Consider the following 21,196-nt stretch of genomic DNA (forward strand, 5'->3'; position numbering starts at 1 on the left):
TATTTATTTATTTATTTATTTATTTATTTATTTATTTATTTATTTATGGACCAGTAAATAACAATAATAGTACTCAGTGCTTTTAGACATTAATATTCATAGCAATCCTCTCTTCCAGTTGTAATGAGAAATTGAATGGTATTTATTATGTGTATGACACTCAAAATGACGAAGAAGAATGTTCTAAATGTAGCCAAAGACCAGCCAAAGACCAAGCCAATTCATAATGCTAGGGAATTGCTGGAACTTTAGCATTCTGACAAATCAGCTATCAACAGATAAATAGAGACAAACCCACCTAGATACTGTAGAAAAAACAGAATCAAAACTGTTCTCTATTTATATGATATTTGGGTCCTGCATATGCACCATATGGTGGAAGAAAAGAAAGAAAGAAAGAAAGAAAGGAAGGAAGGAAGGAAGGAAGGAAGGAAGGAAGGAAGGAAGGAGGAGGAGGAGGAGGAGGGGAAGAAGAAGAAGAAGAAGAAGAAGAAGAAGAAGAAGAAGAAGAAGAAGAAGAAGAAGAAGAAGAAGAAGAAGAAGAAGAAGAAGAAGAAGAAGAAGAAGAAGAAGAAGAAGAAGAAGAAGAAGAAGAAGAAGAAGAAGAAGAAGAAGAAGAAGAAGAAGAAACTCTGCCATTTCACACAGAAAAAAACAGCAAAACTAAGCTGAAATCCTTGAGAATCTTCTAGGGCTGCTCTACAGAATTGATAGGAATGACTTTACCTAGTAAATGGGTGTTTTATGACTGGCCATTAGTAAGAAAATATTGATAAGAGCATCCAGACACACTGTCTGCTATGATGAGGAACCAAGGAACACAGTAAGCATGCTAAAATACGTATTTTAATTTTTTATTTGCTTTTAGATGTAGCTGTTGGCTCACAGTTTATTGTCAGCATTCAGACATACTAATCAATACAGCATAATTAAGGAGCTTCAGAACACTACAAGCAACTCCCATTTAGATGCATCTTCTTGCGTTGAAAATCAGGCTTCAATGAGTATAAGATAGAAAAGGGGGGAAAAAAAACCAAAGCATTGCAGTTCACACTTCCCAATCCATCAGGCTGAAGATAGCTTAGAACCATAGGGCACCGCTCAAGAATTTGCATGTGGCGTTGCCTGGGAATGTTTTTTCTTCCTTTTTATTGTGTTAATATATTGTATTGTTGAAATAGAATTATATTTATGCAGGGATTTTGGAAACTGTGTTCTTGGAAGGTGAAAGGTTAGAGAAAGCTAATTTCTGCTATTGGCATGCTTCCTTGAGCACGCAGATTAGGGATCATGCAATCTGTATGAACATTTGCAACTTACTCTTTTCTGCCCGCACCATTCCTGATGGCCCACAAAACTGGAAACAGTAGAACATATCAATACTTTTTAAAAAAGAAAATAGAACTCAGTTACAAAAAATATGAAGATGGCATGAAAGAAAGCAGATAATAAAAATAAGAAGAATTTTGTCTGGGAAATGAACAGCTTCAGAGACAGAAATGTCTTAGTTAATAAAAACGCAACAGAGAATGTCCGAGGAAAGAAATGCCACAGTTTTAAGTGCCCTAAATCCAGAACAGAATCTGAGACTTTACTAAGGCATTACTAAGAGAAGAATTTATAATAATAATAATAAAGTTGAAAGAGACCTTGGAGGAAGAGTCCTTGGAGGTCATCTAGTCCATCCCCCTGCTCAGGCAGGAAACCCTATACCATTTCAGACAAATGGCTGTCTAGTCTCTTCTTTAAAACTTCCAGTGTTGGAGCATTCACCACTTCTGGAGGCAGGTTGTTCCACTGGTTACTTGTTGATAAAACTTCATAAAAAGACGTTCTTTGATATAGTGTTGTATGTAGTCCATTTTTCTAGATCTGTAAATCTCCAGGCAATCAGTTTTGGATTTTCATATCCAAAGAGTTAAATGAAAAGATTAGCTGGATCCCTCATAAAAAGCCCATTAAAAATTGTGAGCAATGTGTGAAGACTCGTTCTTGAGAAATCCTTAGATGCCGACATAAATACTCTAGATCAGGGGTAGTCAACCTTGGCTCTTTTATGACTCGTGGACTTTCAACTCCCAGAATTCCTGAGCCAGCTTAGCTGGCTCAGGAATTCTGGGAGTTGGAAGTCCACGAGTCATAAAAGAGCCAAGGTTGACTACCCCTGATCTAGATGATGTTTTAGACCATTTGGGCCTTTGCGAAAAGCAGTTTAAGGAGCATTGCATCCATGATGCATAGAAAGGAAAGAACTGGGAGAGAGAGAAAAAAATCTGTTAAATACCGGTACTCTGGATAAACATACATTTAATGGTATGGCAAGCTCCAGAGAGACCTTTTGTTTTTCATTTCCTTATAAAATTCATGAACGGCCTTGAAGAACAGCGAACTCGTTTTATCCAAAGAGAGAACCTAATGTATGTGTATTGTTTTGCAGCCAAGGTAATGCATGATGCTCTCTTTATGTGGTGTCTTTGCAGATGGATGCCCGGGTCTGTGTTATGGAAATGGAAGGTGTACCCTTGACCAAAATGGATGGCACTGTGTCTGCCAAGTGGGCTGGAGCGGAATGGGCTGCAATGTTGTAATGGAAATGTTTTGTGAAGATAACATCGATAATGATGGAGGTACGGAGAGAGTTAATGCTCGAGAGCGTATTGGTCTCTTTTCTGAATGAATGAATCTTCTATAGGATTTCAGTTTCAATGGACTGTAAGCAGCATGTAGCAGTATACTTCATACAAATAGTCCTTGACTTACAATGATTCGTTTAGTACCCCAATGCTTTGTGAAGATAAAATCGAAAATAGCAATAGCACTTAGACTTCTGTACCCCTTCACAGTGCTTTTCAGCCCTCTAGAAGTAGTTTACATTTTGACCCCAACAGTCTAGATCCTCATTTTACCGACTTCAGAAGGATGGAAGGCTGAGTCAACCTTGAGTTGGTCAGGATTGAACTCCTGGCAATGGGATGATAGATAGATAGATAGATAGATAGATAGATAGATAGATAGATAGATAGATAGATAGATAGATAGATAGATAGATAGATAGATAGATAGATAGATAGATAGATAGATAGATGACAGATAGATAGAAGATATATGGATAGATGATAGATGATAGATAGATAGATAGATAGATAGATAGATAGATAGATAGATAGATAGATAGATAGATAGATAGATAGATAGATAAGTGATAGATGACAGATAGAGATGATAGATGACAGATAGATAGAAGATATATGGATAGATGATAGATAGATAGATAGATAGATAGATAGATAGATAGATAGATAGATAGATAGATAGATAGATAGATAGATAGATAGATAGATAGATAGATAGCAATAGCACTTAGATTTATATGCCACTTCACAGTGCTTTACAGCCCTCTCTGACTGGTTTATAGAGTCAGCATCTTGCCCCCAATAATCTAGGTCCTCATTTTACCAACCTTGGAAGGATGGAAGGCTGAGTCAACCTTGATCAAAGTCCTGTCTGTGGGCAGAGTTAGCCTGCAATACTGCATTCTAGCCACTGTGCCATCACAGTTTTTAACATTGATAATGATGAAGATACGGACACAGTTAATTCTTCGGAGTGTATATGTCATTTTTGTGAACAAATGAATCTTCTGTAGGGTTTCATTTACAATGGACTTGAAGCAGCGTACAGCAATATGCACAATACAAATAGTCCTTGATTTAAAATGATTATTTTAGTATCTGTTCAAAGTTATAATGACACCCCCCCCCCAAAAAAAAGTGACTTACAATTGGTCCTTGCGCTTAGAAACATCACAGCATCTTCATGGTCAGAATTTGGGTTCCAGGCAACTGGCAGGTATTTATGACAGTTGCAGAATCCGACCACAGCATAAGAGGTGTGGTGGCACAGTGGTTAGTAATATTGCACAGTATTGCAGCCTAACTTGGCCCACTGCTAGGAGTTTGATCCTGACCAGCTCAAGGTTGACTCAGCCTTCCATCCTTCCGAGAGTGGTAAAATGAGGACCCAGATTGTTGGGGGCGAAATGCTGACTCTGTAAACCGCTTAGAGAGGGCTGTAAAGCACTGTGAAGCGGTATATAAGTCTAAGTGCTATTGCTATCCCAGTGTCATGTGATTGTCATTGGCAGCCTTCCCAGCCAGCAGAGTTAACGGGAGAAGTTAGATCTGTTTAATGATTGCATGATTCACTTAACAACAGCACGTAACAACCATGGTAAAACCGTGGTAAAATAAAGGTTATAAAACTGGGTGCGACCCACTTAATAACTGCCTTGCTTAGCAGCAGAACTTTTGGTCCCAGCTGTGGTCAAGGAATGCCTGCAAATAGTATAGCATTCCAGCAATCCATCCAATACAATACATGGGGCCATATCCCATCCACACGACAGTGTTCTTCTAATCTCCTAAGGCCATAAGGAACATCCAGGTTTTAACAAGTTGCCAGAAAGTCACAAGGGAAGGAGCCATTCTCACCTGGGGGGGGGAGAAATTATTGCCTAAAAGCAGAGCTCCTGCAGACAGCTGAACGTCTGTGGGGATTCTCAGTCATTCAGGTCAGCCCTGCCCTACAACTTCGGTTCACGTTTGTTTTCTGAGACGCTTGACTGCCTTATCATTTGATTTCTGAGCTTCCCTTCACCTTTCATGTCACAGATGTCGTATCAAAGGCACATTTTTTTTCTGTCTGAAACGTCTCTGGAGCAGATGCAGCGCCACGGAGAGCTGATTTCAGCTTGTGGTGCCCATCTGTGCCAGCTTGGCAAGGCTTAGCAGGACCAGCTGTGTGATGTTGACATCCTCAGCAGATGCCGTTTCTCCTATGCAGCTCACAGTTTGCCTTAAGATTCATTCTCTCTCTCTCTCTTCTCTTCTTTCTTCTCTTCTCTCTCTCTCCTCTCCTCTCTCCTTTCTTCTCTCTTCTTTCTTCTCTTCTCTCTCTCTCTCCTCTCCTCTCTCTCTCTCCTCTCTTCTCTTCTCTTCTCTCTCTTTCTCTTTCTTTCTCTCTCTCTCCTCTCTTCTCTCCTCTCCTCTCTTCTCTCTTCTCTTCTCTCTCTCTCCTTTCTCTCTCCTCTCTTTTCTCTTCTCTCTCTCTGTCTCTCTCTCTCTCTCTCTCTCCCCTCTCTCCTCTCCTCTCTCCTCTCTCTCTCCCCTACTCTATTCCCCTTGTTTCACGGGGGTCTGCCTATTCCTAGATGGCCTTTGAGATCAGTCAAAGAGCTCCGGGGCTCCCTTTTTCTCTCTCTGCTGCCCAGCTATTGATCAAGAAGCATCAGCAATCAATTGTTAGAGAAGATTGTGTGGGTGGTTTGCAAGTCTCTAATTAAAGCTTTGGGGTACAGGATAACAAGGCAGCTTAAATCCACCAGCAACATAAGGCTAAACTGCATCTGGGCTGTGAGCAAGGATCATGTCACTCTCCCTTTGTCCCTCGCTGACTGTATGACATATCTGTGCCTCCAAGCAGAAGTGTGTTGTGTTTCTCTTGGTTAGACTGTGCCAAGTAGCTTCCAGTAAAATCCGAAGCATTCTAACCCCAGTGCTGTTGATGCTGATGCTGGTCTAGCTGCAAACTCACAGCCTCTCCAATCTCCTATTACAGGGAGATGTTTTATGAATGCAGCCCCTTAGAAAGAAGACGCTAGTATCTCTCATATTACCAAATAACAGAATAACAGAGTGGAAAGTGACCTCGGAGGTCTTCTAGTCCAACCCCCTGCTTAAGCAGGTGACCCTATAACATTCTGGACAAATGGCTGTCCAGTCTCTTCTGAAAAATCTCCAGGGGTGGAGCAACCACCACTTCTGGTGGCAAGCTGTTCCACTGACTAATTCTTCTTACTGAGAGAAAATATGTCCATAATTCTAGACTGGATGTCTCTTTGGTTGGCTTCCATCTGTTACTTCTTGTCCTGCCCTCGGATGCTTTGGAGAATGGGTTGACCCTCTTCTCTGTAACAGCCCCTCAAATATTGAAAGACAGTTGTCACATCATCCCTAGTCCTTCTCCATGATTATTCCTTTAAAGTTTCTGCCGAGGGTCCTTTTTTCTGTCTCCCTCTCCTGATGTGTAGTCAGATTTTTTTTTCTTGTCTGGGTTCTTGTTTTTCCACTGAACGCTTCATCCTTCATTGTTACCTGGATTAAAGCTGGGATGTAATTCTTTACTCTTCTGTGCACTGATGATGTTATCTAGCTTGATAATAAAATGTCTGCAAGAAAACAACCAAGCTCAGAGAGCACCAAGGATCCCACATTCCTAGTTCTCCTCCTCCTCCTCTTCCTCCTCCTCCTTCTCCTCCTCCTCCTCTTCCTCCTCCTCCTCCTCCTCCTCCTCCCAAACCCCACTCTCTTCTAGCACTGATAATGTTACCTTGTTTGGTAATGAAACGTCTGCAAGAAAACAACTAAGCTCAGAGAGTACCAGGACCCCACAGTTACTCCTCTATCTTGAGTCAAGCATTGCCCTGCCTATTAAAACTTTTTTTCCTTCCCTTCTTTTTTCCGTCCATTATTTTACTCTACCTATCTTTCCTTATTGCTTTCCTTGTTTCAAATGAAATTTTAAATTAGCTTAACAATTAGATCCATGCATACTGTTGCATTCTATTTTTTTCTAGTAAGCCTGTCCCACACTTCTCACTGACCTTGCAGAACAATCCGACGTATCTTTTTATATAGTAAAGTCTTTCCTTTCCAAAGTCTTGTGTATTGCCTGCCTCATCCTTCACTTCCTTCTCCTTACAAACCCTTTTTTTTCCTTCTTGCATTTCCATTCTTCAAACCGAAATCCGATAGCTAAACCTTCTGTTCCATGCACAAGCCTCATTTTTCTTTCTGTATCATATGCGTGGAATGCTTTGCCCATAATCTTGAAAAATACTGCTATTGCAAAATATGACTTGCACTTTCTCAAAAGCTCTTTTCCCTTGGGACAGAAGCTGAATACAGAATAGAATATAGAATAATGGAAGGGAGCTTGGAGGTCTTCTAGTCTAACCCCTGCTCAAGCAGGAGACCTTATACCATTCCAGACAAGTGGCTGTCCAGTCTCTTCTTAAAAGCTTCCTGTGATGAAGCACCCACAACTTCTGGAGGCAAATCGTTCCACTGGTTTAATTGTTCTCCCTGTTAGGAAGTTTCTCCTTAGTTCAAGGTTGCTTCTCTCCTTGATTTGTTTCCATCCATTGTTTCTTTTCTTGCCTTCTGGTGCTTTGGAAAATAAGTTGACCCCCCCCTCTTTGTGTCAGCCCCTCAAATATTGGAACACTGCTATCATGTAACCCCTAGTCCTTCTTTTCATCAGATTAGACGAACTCAATTCCTTCAATGTTCTTCATACATTTTAGCCTCCAGCACCCTAATCATCTTTGTTGCTCTTTTCTGCACTGTTAGATGTTTCTCAGATTCTCCCTTATTCCCAGGATGCTTGAGAATTTCCTTCATATTTCTCTGGATGAAGCTTTAGAGTTATCTCCATTATTTGGAATGGATGGAAGGTCTTATGGGTGTGGTTTGACTAGAACATGTTATTTCATTATTCTGAAGCCTCCGGGCCTGTCCAAACCTCTCAGAAAGCCTCATGACAACAGTTTCCTCATGAGATCTTATCTTGAGATGTAATGGATCTACCAAAAGCCAAGGGGCTGCAGATGTCTGGAGGAAGAGTTGTCCAATTAGAGAAAGAACAGAAGACATCTTCTAATTCAAATAAGTGGAAGAGAATCACACACTGACATTTCTCCCAAACTTTCTCCTTTGAAATAAATTCATCAAAAACTCATTCTTATTATCCTGCTTGAATGAGGACTCACGGAAGAAACGGAGGGCATTTTTTACTACTTGAAATAGTAGTTTAAATAATTGCCTGAGCTCGGAAGTAAGAAAGTCAGAGAAATGTTACAGAGATAGCTTCTTCTCTTTCTTATTTTCTCATCCTGCCTCATTTTTCATTCTCTGTTTCATCCTCATATCTGACAGGTTTTTCTACCTCCTCCGTCTTATTCTCTCTCTCTTTTAAGATTACGATCTTAGGAACTGCAGCTACTCTGGAATTTCATCATGTTTTGTGACCTTCTGACAGGCAAAGTCAATGGCAAAACCAGATTCACTTAACAACCGGGTTACTAATTTAACAACTGCAGTGATTTAGTTAATGTGGCAAGCAAAGTCACAAAATGGGACAAAACTCATTTAACAAGTGTCTCACATAGCAACATAAATTTTGGGCTCAATTGTGGTCATAAGTACTGCCAAAATCAGGTACAATATGCCTTTCCTTTCTGTTTGTTTGTTTGTTTGTTTGTTTGTTTGTTTTTAAAAAAGGATTATCTTCCCAAAATGACTCATCGTTTATTGCACCTGATTGAAGGAGACATCAATTGTAAATCTTTAAAAATGGAGCCCCCATGAAATTCACTCCTGGCTTTAGTTGTCATTCCCACCAGGATTCTGGAAAGTGAAGAAGTTGATTGTCAAGCGCCGTAGAAATCAGGAGATTCAGGCAGTTCAAATGAGTATAAAGTATAAGTTCTCTACAAGAATCTGAGCTACTAACGGTCAAGGGGAAACAGCGGGAGTTAAGAAAGGAATTCATTTAGGGCTTGACTTAGATCTCTTGTGAGCATGCAGGAACTCATGACTTATGAAACATTTGACGCCTCCCTCCTGTTCAGGCTGGTCATCTCCTACATAGATAGGTTCACCCATCATGTAGGACTAGACCAGGGATGTCAAACTGCCAGCCCACGGGCTGGACGCGTCATCCAGAAGCCGCACCCACCCCATTGCCAGCAATGGCAAAACCGTCCCAATACGTTGCGACGTCACGAGTTTGACATGTCTGGACTAGACTAAAACATGGTTGGGGAGTTTGGACACTGTGTGTTATGAAACACAGGCCATTGTGTTAAGCCACAATATGACTTTTTAAGAACATTTATTAGAATGTTTATTCCCGTCTATGACCGTAATAAAGATTTGATTTGATCTGAATTGAATTAGCATGTAATTGAAGCACAATTAATTTTGTAAACCCAAGTTTAGGGCTCGGCATGTAGTGTTAATACAGCCAGTGTGGGTCATATCATGTGCTTTGCGTTCTGTAGGAAATAACGGTTCTAGTCTACCTCTGAGACTACCATCTATGGTTCTGACTACAGTATAGTTTACTCTTAGCTTATTCATACTTGCTTCAAGATGGGGAAAGTCCATATCTTCTAGTTAGGAATGTCTAAAATGTTTGAAGAGGATGAGACGCAATTGCTATAGATGGAGAGGTCAAGGGAATGTGTAGTGCAGAAAGATTTTATGTTCTCCTACCAGTTTTAATTTAATTTGAAGTATTTTTCAGAATAACATCAGAGGAAAAAAAGTTTCAGTAACATTCTCATAGGTGGAGCGTGGTGTTCTTACGTTTATTTAACAATGAGATAGTCAAAGGTTGAACATGAACAAGCTGATTTAAACCCCCATCCTTGTTATGTGCCCTTTTTCAATAAGATTCATCACTTAAGGCAGTGGTGGTGAACCTATGGCACGGGTGCCAGAGGTGGCATTCAGAGCCCTCTCTGTGGGCATGTGCGTCATCGCCCCAGTCCTGGGCCTTCAGCTGGGTTTTATAAAACCTTTTTGCTTTAGGCCTCCGCCGCCATGTGCAAAATAAAAAAAAGGTTCAATCAATCAGTCAATTTCAACTTCTCGCGGGAAAAAAAAAATCTTGCAAAGTTGGAATTGATTGATTGAACTTTTTAGTCCCACCCAGTCTGCCGTTACCACCGCAGCCATGCCCAGCCAATGGGCCACACCCACCGAATTGGCCACACCCACCTGGCACCCGACGATGCATAAGTGGGTTTTGGGTTGCAGTTTGGGCACTCGGTCTCTAAAAGGTTCGCCATCACTGACTTAAGGGAAAGTCCTGCCTTTGAGAAATGGTTTAGATTTGATGGAGAAATTTAGAAAGCGGTTCATGTCCAGCTTGAATCTTCTCCTTGAACTTCATCCAGACACACGAACTTGCATTTGCACACTTATCGTTTGATTAACAATTTTTGGGGGTTACATTTCTGAGCATTCAACCGTTTTCTTTATCTCTTCTGCAGTGTGTCTTTCTGATTTCCCCCCTTTTTCAGATGGTTTGACAGACTGTGTTGATCCTGATTGCTGTCAGCAGAGTAATTGCTTCTCCAGTCCTCTCTGCCAAGGGTCTCCTGATCCTCTGGACCTCATTCAGCAAAGTCAACCTCCTTTCTTGCAGCACTCACCAAGACTCTTTTATGACAGGATCAAGTTTCTGATTGGCAAGGAGAGCACTCATGTCGTTCAAGGCGATGTCTTATTTGAGAGCAGGTAAGTCTCCCTCCTTCCCTCCCTCTTATATCACAGAGATTTTTTTTTCTGAGTAGGACAGACAGCCAGGGACTTCCTAGATGTACAGGGACCTTGGATTATTAGCCATTTTTCCTGGTTTCTTGAATGTTACAGTTGATCATCTATGGACATTCTCATTCATCCAGATCATGGTTGTCCCAAAGGTGCTTTTCCAAAAGGCACGTGGACTTTCTTGGTTTCTTTTCTTTGAAAATGTTTCACTTCTCATCCAAGAAGCTTCTTCAGTTCTGACTGAATGGTGGGAAATAGAAGGATTTATATTCTTTGCAGTCATCTGGTCATTGTCCAGAATGTGAACAGAGAGGACCACTGGTTTGACCATCTATCAAAGACCTCTTGAACAACTTCTCTCAACACAGGGGGGTAGGATATGACATCACCTATCTCCTGTCTACAACAATGTCCTTTCAGCAGTCCCAAGAAGGTTCCACACCTGTTTGCACTCTGATTCAGGTGACCCAGAGAGGACAGATAAAGTCCCAAGTGGCCTCAATAACTCTCAGAGAGCTAATGAATGACTTTGAGAGTGCTTAGGATCATATGACTGCTAAGGAATATAAATCCTTCTATTCCCCACCATTCTGTCAGAACTGAAGAAGCTTCTTGGATGAGAAGTGAAATGTTTTCAAAGGAAAAAAAAACCCAGGAAAGTCTGGTTGTCTTTTGGAAAAGCATCTTTGGGATACAGTTGTTCAAGATTGGCTCCGGGAGTCTCAGGAGCTGCTGTTCCCGCATATCTGCCAGATGGAGAGAAAAAAGTGTCTCGAGATCGTTACGTCTTTGCATTACTTTCTTTCATACTGTGGATGTGCAGGAACTATGCAATCTAGCTCAGTGCCCTAATACGGAATGTTGGTCATTACTTGACCCAGATTGCTAGAATGATAATCTGATCCAATTTGTTGCTTGGGCTTGGAGCAAGATTTAGGAAAAGAAAAGAATTTTCTCCTCCCATAACCTAGAAAAACATAAATGTCTGTTCTTGTTTCTTTCCTTTGTTTTTCAATTCATTCAGAGAATGTAGAGCTCTACAGAAAAGTGGAATGTGGTGTTTAAAACTACATATCTTTAAAATCTGAAGTTCTGTCAACTTTGAAATTATCTGTAGCCCAAAAACACCACGATGTGGTTATCCAGTAATAGCCTAATCCAGTGATGGCGAACCTATGGCATGGGTGCCAGAGGCAGCACTCAGAGCCCGCTCTGTGGGCACGTGCGCCGTCGCCCCAGTCCTAGGCCTTCAGCTGGGTTTTATAAAACTTTTTCGCTTTAGGCCTCCGCTGCCATGTGCAAAAAAAAAAGGTTCAATCAATCAGTCAATTTCAACTTCTCGCAGGAAAAAAAAAAGATCTTGCAAAATTGGAATTGATTGATTGAACATTTTAGTCTCACCCAGTATGCCGTTACCACCGCAGCCACGCCCACCCAATGGGCCACACCCAGCCAATGGCCACACCCACCTGGCACCCGATGATGCATAAATGGGTTTTGGGTTGCAGTTTGGGCACTCGGTCTCTAAAAGGTTTGCCATCACTGGCCTAATCTCTAGCATCACTTTGATTGTGAATATACCTTTCAATTAGTCTTTCTTTTACTTCTCTACCTGGTGATACATAAATGAGAGGTATTGTTTGGTGCAACTGCCATGAACATACTACTTCATACTTTCCCAGATCCAGATAAAACCCCTATTTTATGTGCACACAATAAAATTATAATGTTGAATGAATAACTTATTCGAGGTAATATTCTCAACAAGAGGAAATGAACAAATATCACTAAAGCTCTTACCTTGAATTTATCTGTCTGGAATGGTTAATGCAATGAATTATATGTTTTTAAGCAAAGTGGTTTTGTGATAATTTCCCCAGCAGAAGTGCATTTCAGAAATTAATATCTCGTGTGCTGATAGCTAATGAATGCTGAAAATGTGTTCGATAGCAAACAATGAGCAAGACATTTGAATGCTACGCAGTAGACATGGTGTGGGTAGATGGGTGGAAGAATGCATTAATGAAGTTAATGCCTTATTACTAATAATAGATAAATAGACATAAGCAAATAAATAGTGTAAATAAATAGCCAACACTAAATCACTTTGTTTATCATGAATGCCACAAACCTTAATTTTCTATTCATATTGCAATCTACTCTGGAATATGTTGGGAAGCTCTGTCTATGATATGAGGTCTTACTTTAGATAAGTAGAGTTTGCTCTACATAGTAGATTTTAAATGTTTGTACCAGCACCACCGGTATATGATCCACTATTTTCTAACATGTTTTTTTCATGAAGAGGTGAAAATTTTGTAAGCTGGAGGGCAAAATTAGAGGGAATCAAACACAATTAGTCATAATTATATTGTAGTGAACGCTTTTGGTCATCAGAATATTTTAAAAAAGATGTTGAGACTCTAGAAAGAATACAGAGAAGAGCAACAAAGATGACTTAGGGGGCTGGAGGCTAAAACATATGAATAACGGTGGGTATGTCTAGTCTGATGAAGAGAAGGACGAGGGGTGACATGATAGCAGTCTTCCAATATCTCAGGGGCTGCCACAAAGAAGAGGGGGTCAAATTATTCTCCAAAGCACCAGAGGGCAGGACAAGAAACAATGGTTGGAAACTGACCAAAGAGAGAAGCAACCTGGAATTAAGGAGAAACTTCCTAACAGTGAGGACAATTAACCAGTGGAACAGCTTGCCTTCAGAAATAGTGGGTGCTCCATCACTGGAGGTTTTTAAGAAGAGACTGGACAATCACTTGTCTGAAATGATGTAGGGTTTTCTGCCTGAGCAGGGGGTTGGACTAGAAGACCTTCAAGGTCCCTTCCAACTCTGTTATTCCATTATAATATTTGAAGGTGGCAGCAAGGGAGTTTTCAGTTCTCTCCCCTGAACTGCATTGCCCATTTGCAGATTTATTTATTTAGCATTTGATAACTCATTTGCAGAGCTAGTAGGCCACTTGGCTGAACTTTTGTGCCTGGACCAGTTTCTCTCAACCTCTTTGGCATCTCTGAAACTTTATTGTTCTTTTTCTTCCTCTTCTTTTTCAAACAGATTTAAAGGCATATATTTATACTACCCTATTTCTCCCGGTGGTTTTAAATGCAAATTAAAATGTGTTCTCCTGTATGTTTACGTAATTGTCTGCTTATTTATTGCTTCCCCGCCATCTTTTTGCTAAAAGATATCAAGGCAGCATTCCAGAAGCGAACAACAAATGATGAAATGATCTTAAAACGAGAACGCCACCCAAAATATCAAGAAAGGAAATAAATACTAAGAGCTCTTACATTGGGCCAAGTTAAAAAAAAAACTGTGTCTTGGTCCTTTCTGTAGAAAGGGGGTTTCAGAAAAGGGGTTCACGCCATCTTGTGAGGTGGGATGGCCGAAACGCAACCACCCCTTTTATAAAGCAAACCCTGAAACATGGGCTTAAAATAAGCCATTTGAAAACCCAGAACAAAACATCCTTCCCAGCATTTCCAATCCAACATCCATCTAGCACTTAAAATAGGAACTTTTAAAGTAACTAGAGAGAGTGGGAAATGCCTTAACTTGATATATAAATGATGATGTACTGCAGAAGTATAAATTGAAGGTGAAAGATTTCATAAGCTTTTCTGCATATCTTTTTTTTTTCAACGAGTTACCTGCTTTTGCCCAGTTTCTGGCACTGTGCAGAAGCTGTCCATGTCAGTTTGAAATGTTCGTGTCTCAACTTGTACTTCGTATATACCCTATTAGGCACCAACGTGTGATTTTCGTAGAGGTGCATGTGTGTGTGTTTGTCTGGCTGAGCTGTGAATGCCACAGCAATCACAAGACAGAAAAGTACAAGATAAAACTGACAGTGTGCTTTGTTTAACCAGTTGGATCTTATTTATTTATATTTACAGGGGGAGACCACATTTTGAAACAGAACAACTCTGTTCTGTTCAGAGCCACAAATGAGGCAACTTTGACAACAATGTGTCAAAGCTAAAACAACAATAATCTTGTACAGGAAAGGCTGAAATAGTACTGTCAGGGACACACCAGGTGACTTCTATAAGCCAAGATTATTGCTAGAAATGGCTGCCACTTAGCCAGTGATCCTTGTTCACAAAAACAGTTAAGAGTTTTAATCATTGGCTTTTAGGTTTTCATTTAGTGTAAAGTGGACACTCTAACACTACATGGGAATTAGAACATGTAGATATCATTTTCGAAGAAGATGCTGATTTATTTGCCAGCTGTCACCCTAATAGTAATTGTGGGGTCCTTGGTTCCTAGCCGGTTCAATGTGCACACCAATCCATACTCAAAATCCTGCTTTAACTTCAAAATTGATAAATCTGCATAGCTCTGCTGCTTATAACAGTGACTTTGAGCGATGTTTGGTACTCACTGAGCTTGGTTGTTTTCTTGCAGACATTTTATTATCCAATTAGATAACATAATCAGTAATAAAAGGGGGTGAGGTTTGTTCTCTGTTTATATACAAGTCATTTGCCTTGAATAAATAAGTAACTCTCAGTCCAAGCTTTTTAATCTTTTCACCCATTGTACCACTTTTAGGATATGGCAATATCCGAGTACCACCAGTCGCCTAGCAAGGTGTCAAAAACCTGATGACCCCCCCAAAAAAGTGATAAAGTACAGGTAGTCCTCGACTTACAACAGTTTGCTTAGTGACTGTTCAAAGTTACAATGGCACTGAAAAAAGTGTCCCCCTCCAAGCCACAGCCGAGCAAGACACCTGCCTGCCCGCCCGACGGCGCTCTTCCTCCTGTCTGAGGTTTTCATTGTTGTGAGCATTTCTGTTGAGGATTGGATCTGGGAGTGGGGGGGGTGTTTGGTTTTTATTCCCCCCGTCTGCTGGATGGTTGCAGCAGGTTTTGGTCACTTCACATGACCCTGGGACACTGTGACCGTCATAAATATGAATCTGGAGACGCTGCAACATTCCAGCTGATCGGCGCTTCTTCTGGGCTCAGCAGAAGCGTCAGGATCAGCGCCGAGCTCCAGCTGGAGCCTGGTGCTGATCCTGGTGCTTCCACTGAGCCCTGACAGCCCTGCAGCTCCAGCCGTCTCTCGCTCAGGCTTGTGCGGTGCTGCCACCGGTTCAACTCATTCCCCTCCCCCGCTACCACTTTTCCAGGATGGTCGCGTACCTCCTGCCAGGTGCCAATGTACCACAGGTGGTACCTGTACCACTGGTTGAAAAGCCCTGAACTAGAGAAAAACTGTGATTTTTGTCAAATGCTGGAAAGGAAAAAAACCACAATAAGGCAAATCAAGATCGATTTGTCTTAAGAAGGACTCGGAGTGTTATCTGGCCAACACCTCTTCTTAAAGTAGGAATTGGATACCGTGATGATGAAAAATGAGTGGTTTTGGGAGGTTTTCAGGAAAACGTATGGGTTAAAAAGAAACTTTGTTGGTAAAGAGAGAGAGATCTGTGGCAAGAAGAAAGGGAGAAAGCAAGAAATTGGAGAAGTGAAACATGGGTTGAATTATATCCCACTCAGCATCAACCTAGGCCCAATAAAAAGAATCATTGTCCTTGCATTTTGTCCTGAGCTTCTGTAGGTGGCCACCACTTTCAGAACTAGGTGAACAAGGAGGTGAAAAGAGAGGGTAGCCCAGGAAAGGACAAAAGAGGACAGTGCTATATGAGATGAGCTTCCTGTAGACTTGCAACATACTGGTTGTGAAATATATTGTGCCGTGTGTCAGTTGTGACTATCTTAGCATCTTTCTTCATGGCCACCTCACTCTTTTGTCCACCTAGACGTGCTTGTGTTATCCGAGGACAAGTGGTAGCAATTGATGGAACCCCTCTGGTTGGGGTCAATGTGAGTTTCCAGCATCACAGTGATTATGGCTACACCATCAGCCGACAGGATGGAAGGTAAACGATTGTTGCTTTCATGTCTTCCTCTAATGTTTATTTTCTTGGGGGATTTTTTTTAATTAGGGAATTCGAAGAATAGGTTGAAAGCAAATGGAGGGGGGGGGGTTGAAGCCCAAGAGAACTTTGTCCAGTTCATGAATTAAAAAGCCACCAAGAATCTGAATGACTCAGCAGCAAACATATAACAACAACAGTTGAACATCACCGGCATTGACAACCTTCTCATCGGTCAATTGCAAAAGGCAGCTTTACTTGGAACAGCTTGCATCCTGCAATGATACTTGCAATATTATTAAAACAAAAATCTGCCTCATTCATCAGGATGGACTTGATAGCTGGATAAAAATGCCAACTCCAGTCTAAACATCTGGCTGAGTGTGTGGCCAACCATCATAACAATTACATTAAGCTTGTATGTAAATTAAACTTATGCCACCTGATTCTAAGGAATCTGAATCATAATAATAGATGACTCAATTGACTGACAACTGATTAATGAATAGATTGCATGTAAAAGATTCTGTACATCCAAAATGCAGTACTGTAAGATAGATAATAGATGATGATGATGATAGATGGATGGATGGATGGATGGATGGATGGATGGATGGATGGATGGATGGATGGATGGATGGATAGATAGATAGATAGATAGATAGATAGATAGATAGATAGATAGATAGATAGATAGATAGATAGATAGATAGATAGATAGATAGATAGATAGATAGATAGATAGATAGATAGATAGATAGATAGATAGATTAGATAGATAGATAGATAGATAGATAGATATGATGGACAGACAGATAGATAGATATAGATGATGGATGGGAGGGAGGGAGGGAGGGAGGGAGGAAGAAAGGAAGGAAGGAAGGAAGGAAGGAAGGATGATAGGGAGCGGGGGAATAAATAGGTAGACAGAGAGACAGACAGAGATTATAATAAGTGCAAATGACTCCACAGCAGAATGAAAATTTATTTAGGTTGTGGATTGTAATCTGTCAATCCAGTGTTGTTAGATATATGTTCTTTGACTCCCAAATCTAGGGCTAAGAGCCAGGGACTTGCCCAAATTCATTCAACTGGCTTCCATGCCTAAATGAGGATTAGACTTTGGTTTTCCCACTCCTAGTCCAGCATCATAACTGCTGTATCATATACACACATAATTACACATAGGCATATATACACACATCTATATGTTTTTTTTCCTTCCCTTCCTTGTGCAGTAACGCATCTGAACCAAAGGAAGTAAATAAAACCTCAACCTAGCCCTGAGATTAAAATTGGCTGATTAAAAGAGGGACCTACCAATTAATCAGTTCAACCAATTAAAGCTCACAGAGGCAGAAAAAGCTCATGTTCAAAAATTTCATGCTTTCGTTCCTGCTTATTGCAATGTAAATACTCTAAAACTGAGAGTAAAAAATTCATAGCTGTGGATGTAAGCAATGAAGCTTCTCTCTCTCTCTCTCTCTCTCTCTCTCTCTCTCTCTCTCTCTCTCTCTCTCTCTCTCTCTCTGTGTGTGTGTGTGTGTGTGTGTGTGTGTGTGTGTGAGAGAGAGAGAGAGAGAGAGAGAGAGAGAGAGAGAGATTTTGAAAGATCAGAGTTGCAAGTAATCTTTTTATTCCTCACTGTATATAATCTATGTAATGTTTGAGAAATTTGGTGGATTATTCATAATTAAGTCTAACTCCTTATCAGCAGTCATTACCAGGGAAGATTTCCATAAGAAGTGCATCCAGTCATAAAGTAAAAAAGTCTTATTTATGCCAACTTACTTGAAATGACAATATTAAAATCAAAAGACAATAAGTGGCTCTTTATCTGCTCTACATTTGTTTCTGGAATTCAGAAGACTTCTTTCTATCACTACCTACTGACTCTTAGTAAAAGCACAATGCAATTATACCTTTGGGTTTCTTTCTTTTGTGTGGGTCATACAGTTTTGGCTACACAAATGGAGGCATTCAGACCCTGATCATCAGGAATATAAGCAATCGCATGAAAACTCATGGTAGATGATACAGGCAAGAGTCTCTTCCAAATTACCTTCAGGCGTTGACCTCAAAACTGTTTAGCTCAGAGTTCCCATTGATTTTTGCTATGCGAGCAGCCTAGCAACTACTCAAGGCAGAAGTTTACTACAAGTTGCATCAGACTTCCCTCATCAGCTTCTTTCCAGAATTGTTGGAATTAATTGCCTAAGTCAATTTTATTTTGATCGATAATCAAGAACTTGTGTTAAAACATAATTAGGAAAGAAAAAGAGTGTTCAGACTTATATCAGCTGTCATCTCGTGTTCATTGTGACAGCACAAAATTGGACAGCTTCATATCTAAGAGAAGGAGGTTCACACAGACACTATCTGTTCTTGAGTGTTGATGCAGTAAAATGATATCTTTCTATTCAAGATGTCTTTTTAGAAGTTATGATTGCATATGAACAATTATTTCGGTCCTTCTGGATCATCTTAGGCACCTATGCCCAACTAGTAGGGTGCAGAAGGTAACTATGGAGATTTTCAAGTCATCCAGGTCATGGTTGTCCCAAAGGTGCTTTTTCCCCCCAAAAGGCAACTGGACTTTTGTTTTTTTCTTAAAGACGTTTCGCTTCTCATCCAAGAAGCTTCTTCCGTTCAGAACTGAAGAAATTTCTTGGATGAGAAGTCTTCAAGGAAAAAGAAAGAAAGTCCAGTTGCCTTTTGGAGAGAAAAAAAAAAGCACCTTTGGTGCAGAAGATACTTAATAGAAGAGCTGAAAACATAATGGGGTAGTTTTGGTTCCAAAGGGTATCCAGATAAATCAAATGGTTTTATATTGTTTTTCAGTTTTGATCTAGTGGCTGTCGGAGGCATCTCGGCCACCCTGATCTTTGATAGATCACCTTTTCTTCCCATGAAAAGAACACTTTGGCTGGCCTGGAATAGGTTTATTGTGGTAGACAAAGTGGTCATGCAAAGGACAGAAGCAGAACTGCCCACTTGTGACATCAGTAGCTTCATCAGCCCGAATCCAATCGTCATCCCTTTTCCTCTGACAACATTTGGAGGATCGTGTCCAGAAAGAGGGACAGTCATACCTGAATTACAGGTAAGAGAGATGGAAACAGTGTTGTTGTGTTATTGGGAAAAGAACAGAAATGGGGATCCCTGGTGCTCTCTGAGCGTGGTTGTTTTCTTGTAGACGTTTCATTACTCATACTAGGTAACATCATCAGTGCTGGTGGGGAGTGGAGTTTGCCCTCAACTGATATTCTAGTGGCTTCCCCTGTCACTGTTGGTGGGAGTGGTCTCTATTGGAAGGAACAGAAAAGTGTTCAGATAGGCTTCTTGGTCTATCTAAAGATTGTCTCTTGAATTTATTTTATTGATTAAATTTAGATGCTGCCCATCTCACTTTCAGTGTGATTCTGAGTGGTGTGCAATGAGAACAATAAATAAAAATTCTTGACATTAATTCATCCATTGTAAAGGTTAATAAATAAATTACTTTAGTGCCTTTAATATGTGCAGAAATATAGTTTATTTTATTTATTACATTTATACGCACCCATCTCACTGTCGAAGTGACTCTGGACGGCTTCCAAAATTTCTAGATTCATCAGTTTTTAAGAAGCTAGGCCAGTCAACTATAGCTATTCATTACTTATTAGCACTATGTGATTTATTAGATTCTTCTGACTTGAAGGCAATTTGATCAACTCTCTGAATTGAATCCATTTAATCTGAAGATTCTGCAGACTTTTGTACATGCATACATGTGCCTTTTAGAACTAAGGAGAAATTTCCTGACAATTAGAACAATTAATCAGAGGAACAACCTGCCTCCAGAAGCTGTGAACGCTCCAACACTGGAAGTTTTTAAGAAGAGACTGGACAGTCATTTGTCTGAAATGGTATAGGGTTTCCTGCCTGAGCAGGGGTTGGACTAGAAGATCTCCAAGGTCCCTTCTGTTGTTGTTGTTATAACAATTCAATTTCACAACTGCAGTTGCAAATGCAAGTGGATCGGATCAACTCAGTTATTAGGCTCAATTGCAAATAAATTGCAAATCAGAATTTGGCTGCTTTTAATTGCCACAGCAATTATGGCTTGGAATTCTAGGAAATACAGGTAATCCTCAACTTACAACAGTTTGTTTAGTGACCGTTCAAAGTTACAACGGCACTGAAAAAAAGTGACTTATGACCATTTTTTCACATGTACAGCTGTTGCAGCATCCCCTTGGTCACATGATCAAAATTTGGACACTGGGCAACTGACTCACATTTGGGCAACTGACTCATACTTATGTCGGTTGCAGAGTCCCAGGGTCACGTGATCCCCTTTTGCGACCTTCTGACAAGCAGAGTCAAACGGGGAAAGCCAGATTCACTTAACAACTATGATACTAACTTGACAACCGCAGTGATTCACTTAACAACTGCAGCAAGAAAGGTCGTAAAATGGGGCAAAACTCACTTAACATATGAATCCGCTTAGCAACGGAAATTTTGGGCTCAATTGTGGTTGTAAGTCGAGGACTTAGATATACAGTTCCAATTTATCTGGAACATGCCAAATTAAATTAAAACTTTGGCCCAGAGCAGTAACTACAAGCGGTTATGATCTTCTGCATGAAAAACCATAAAGCTTTTGGAAAGCAAAATTCCACTGACTCCCAAGTTTATTAGCTACTGTTGAAATATTTCCTATATAGAATTGTCTAGGCCAGGGGTAGGCAACCTTGGCTCTTTTATGACTGGTGGACTTCAACTCCCAGAATTCCTGAGCCAGCATGGCTCAGCTTGGAAACCTCTCCCTTTCCCCTCAGCATGGCTGGCTCAGGAATTCTGGGAGTTGAAGTCCACCAATCATGAGGGGGCCATAGTTCCCCC

At 40.6% G+C, this 21,196-nt stretch overlaps 1 protein-coding gene across 1 annotated transcript in view; it reads left to right on the forward strand.

The window, feature by feature from the left end:
* Positions 1 to 21,196, forward strand: part of TENM1 (teneurin transmembrane protein 1) — a 238,034-nt gene that overhangs the window by 151,141 nt on the left and 65,697 nt on the right. Inside the window, exons 13-17 of the mRNA XM_015817351.1 lie at positions 2,029 to 2,035; positions 2,481 to 2,627; positions 10,148 to 10,364; positions 16,190 to 16,309; positions 19,148 to 19,409. Coding sequence (XP_015672837.1) covers positions 2,029 to 2,035; positions 2,481 to 2,627; positions 10,148 to 10,364; positions 16,190 to 16,309; positions 19,148 to 19,409 — 753 coding nt within the window. The remainder of the gene's footprint in view (positions 1 to 2,028; positions 2,036 to 2,480; positions 2,628 to 10,147; positions 10,365 to 16,189; positions 16,310 to 19,147; positions 19,410 to 21,196) is intronic.

The sequence above is a fragment of the Protobothrops mucrosquamatus genome, unplaced genomic scaffold, assembly GCF_001527695.2.
Source record: "Protobothrops mucrosquamatus isolate PMUCROS unplaced genomic scaffold, P.Mucros_1.0 scaffold578, whole genome shotgun sequence".
In the NCBI taxonomy this organism is placed as follows: Eukaryota; Metazoa; Chordata; class Lepidosauria; order Squamata; family Viperidae; genus Protobothrops; species Protobothrops mucrosquamatus.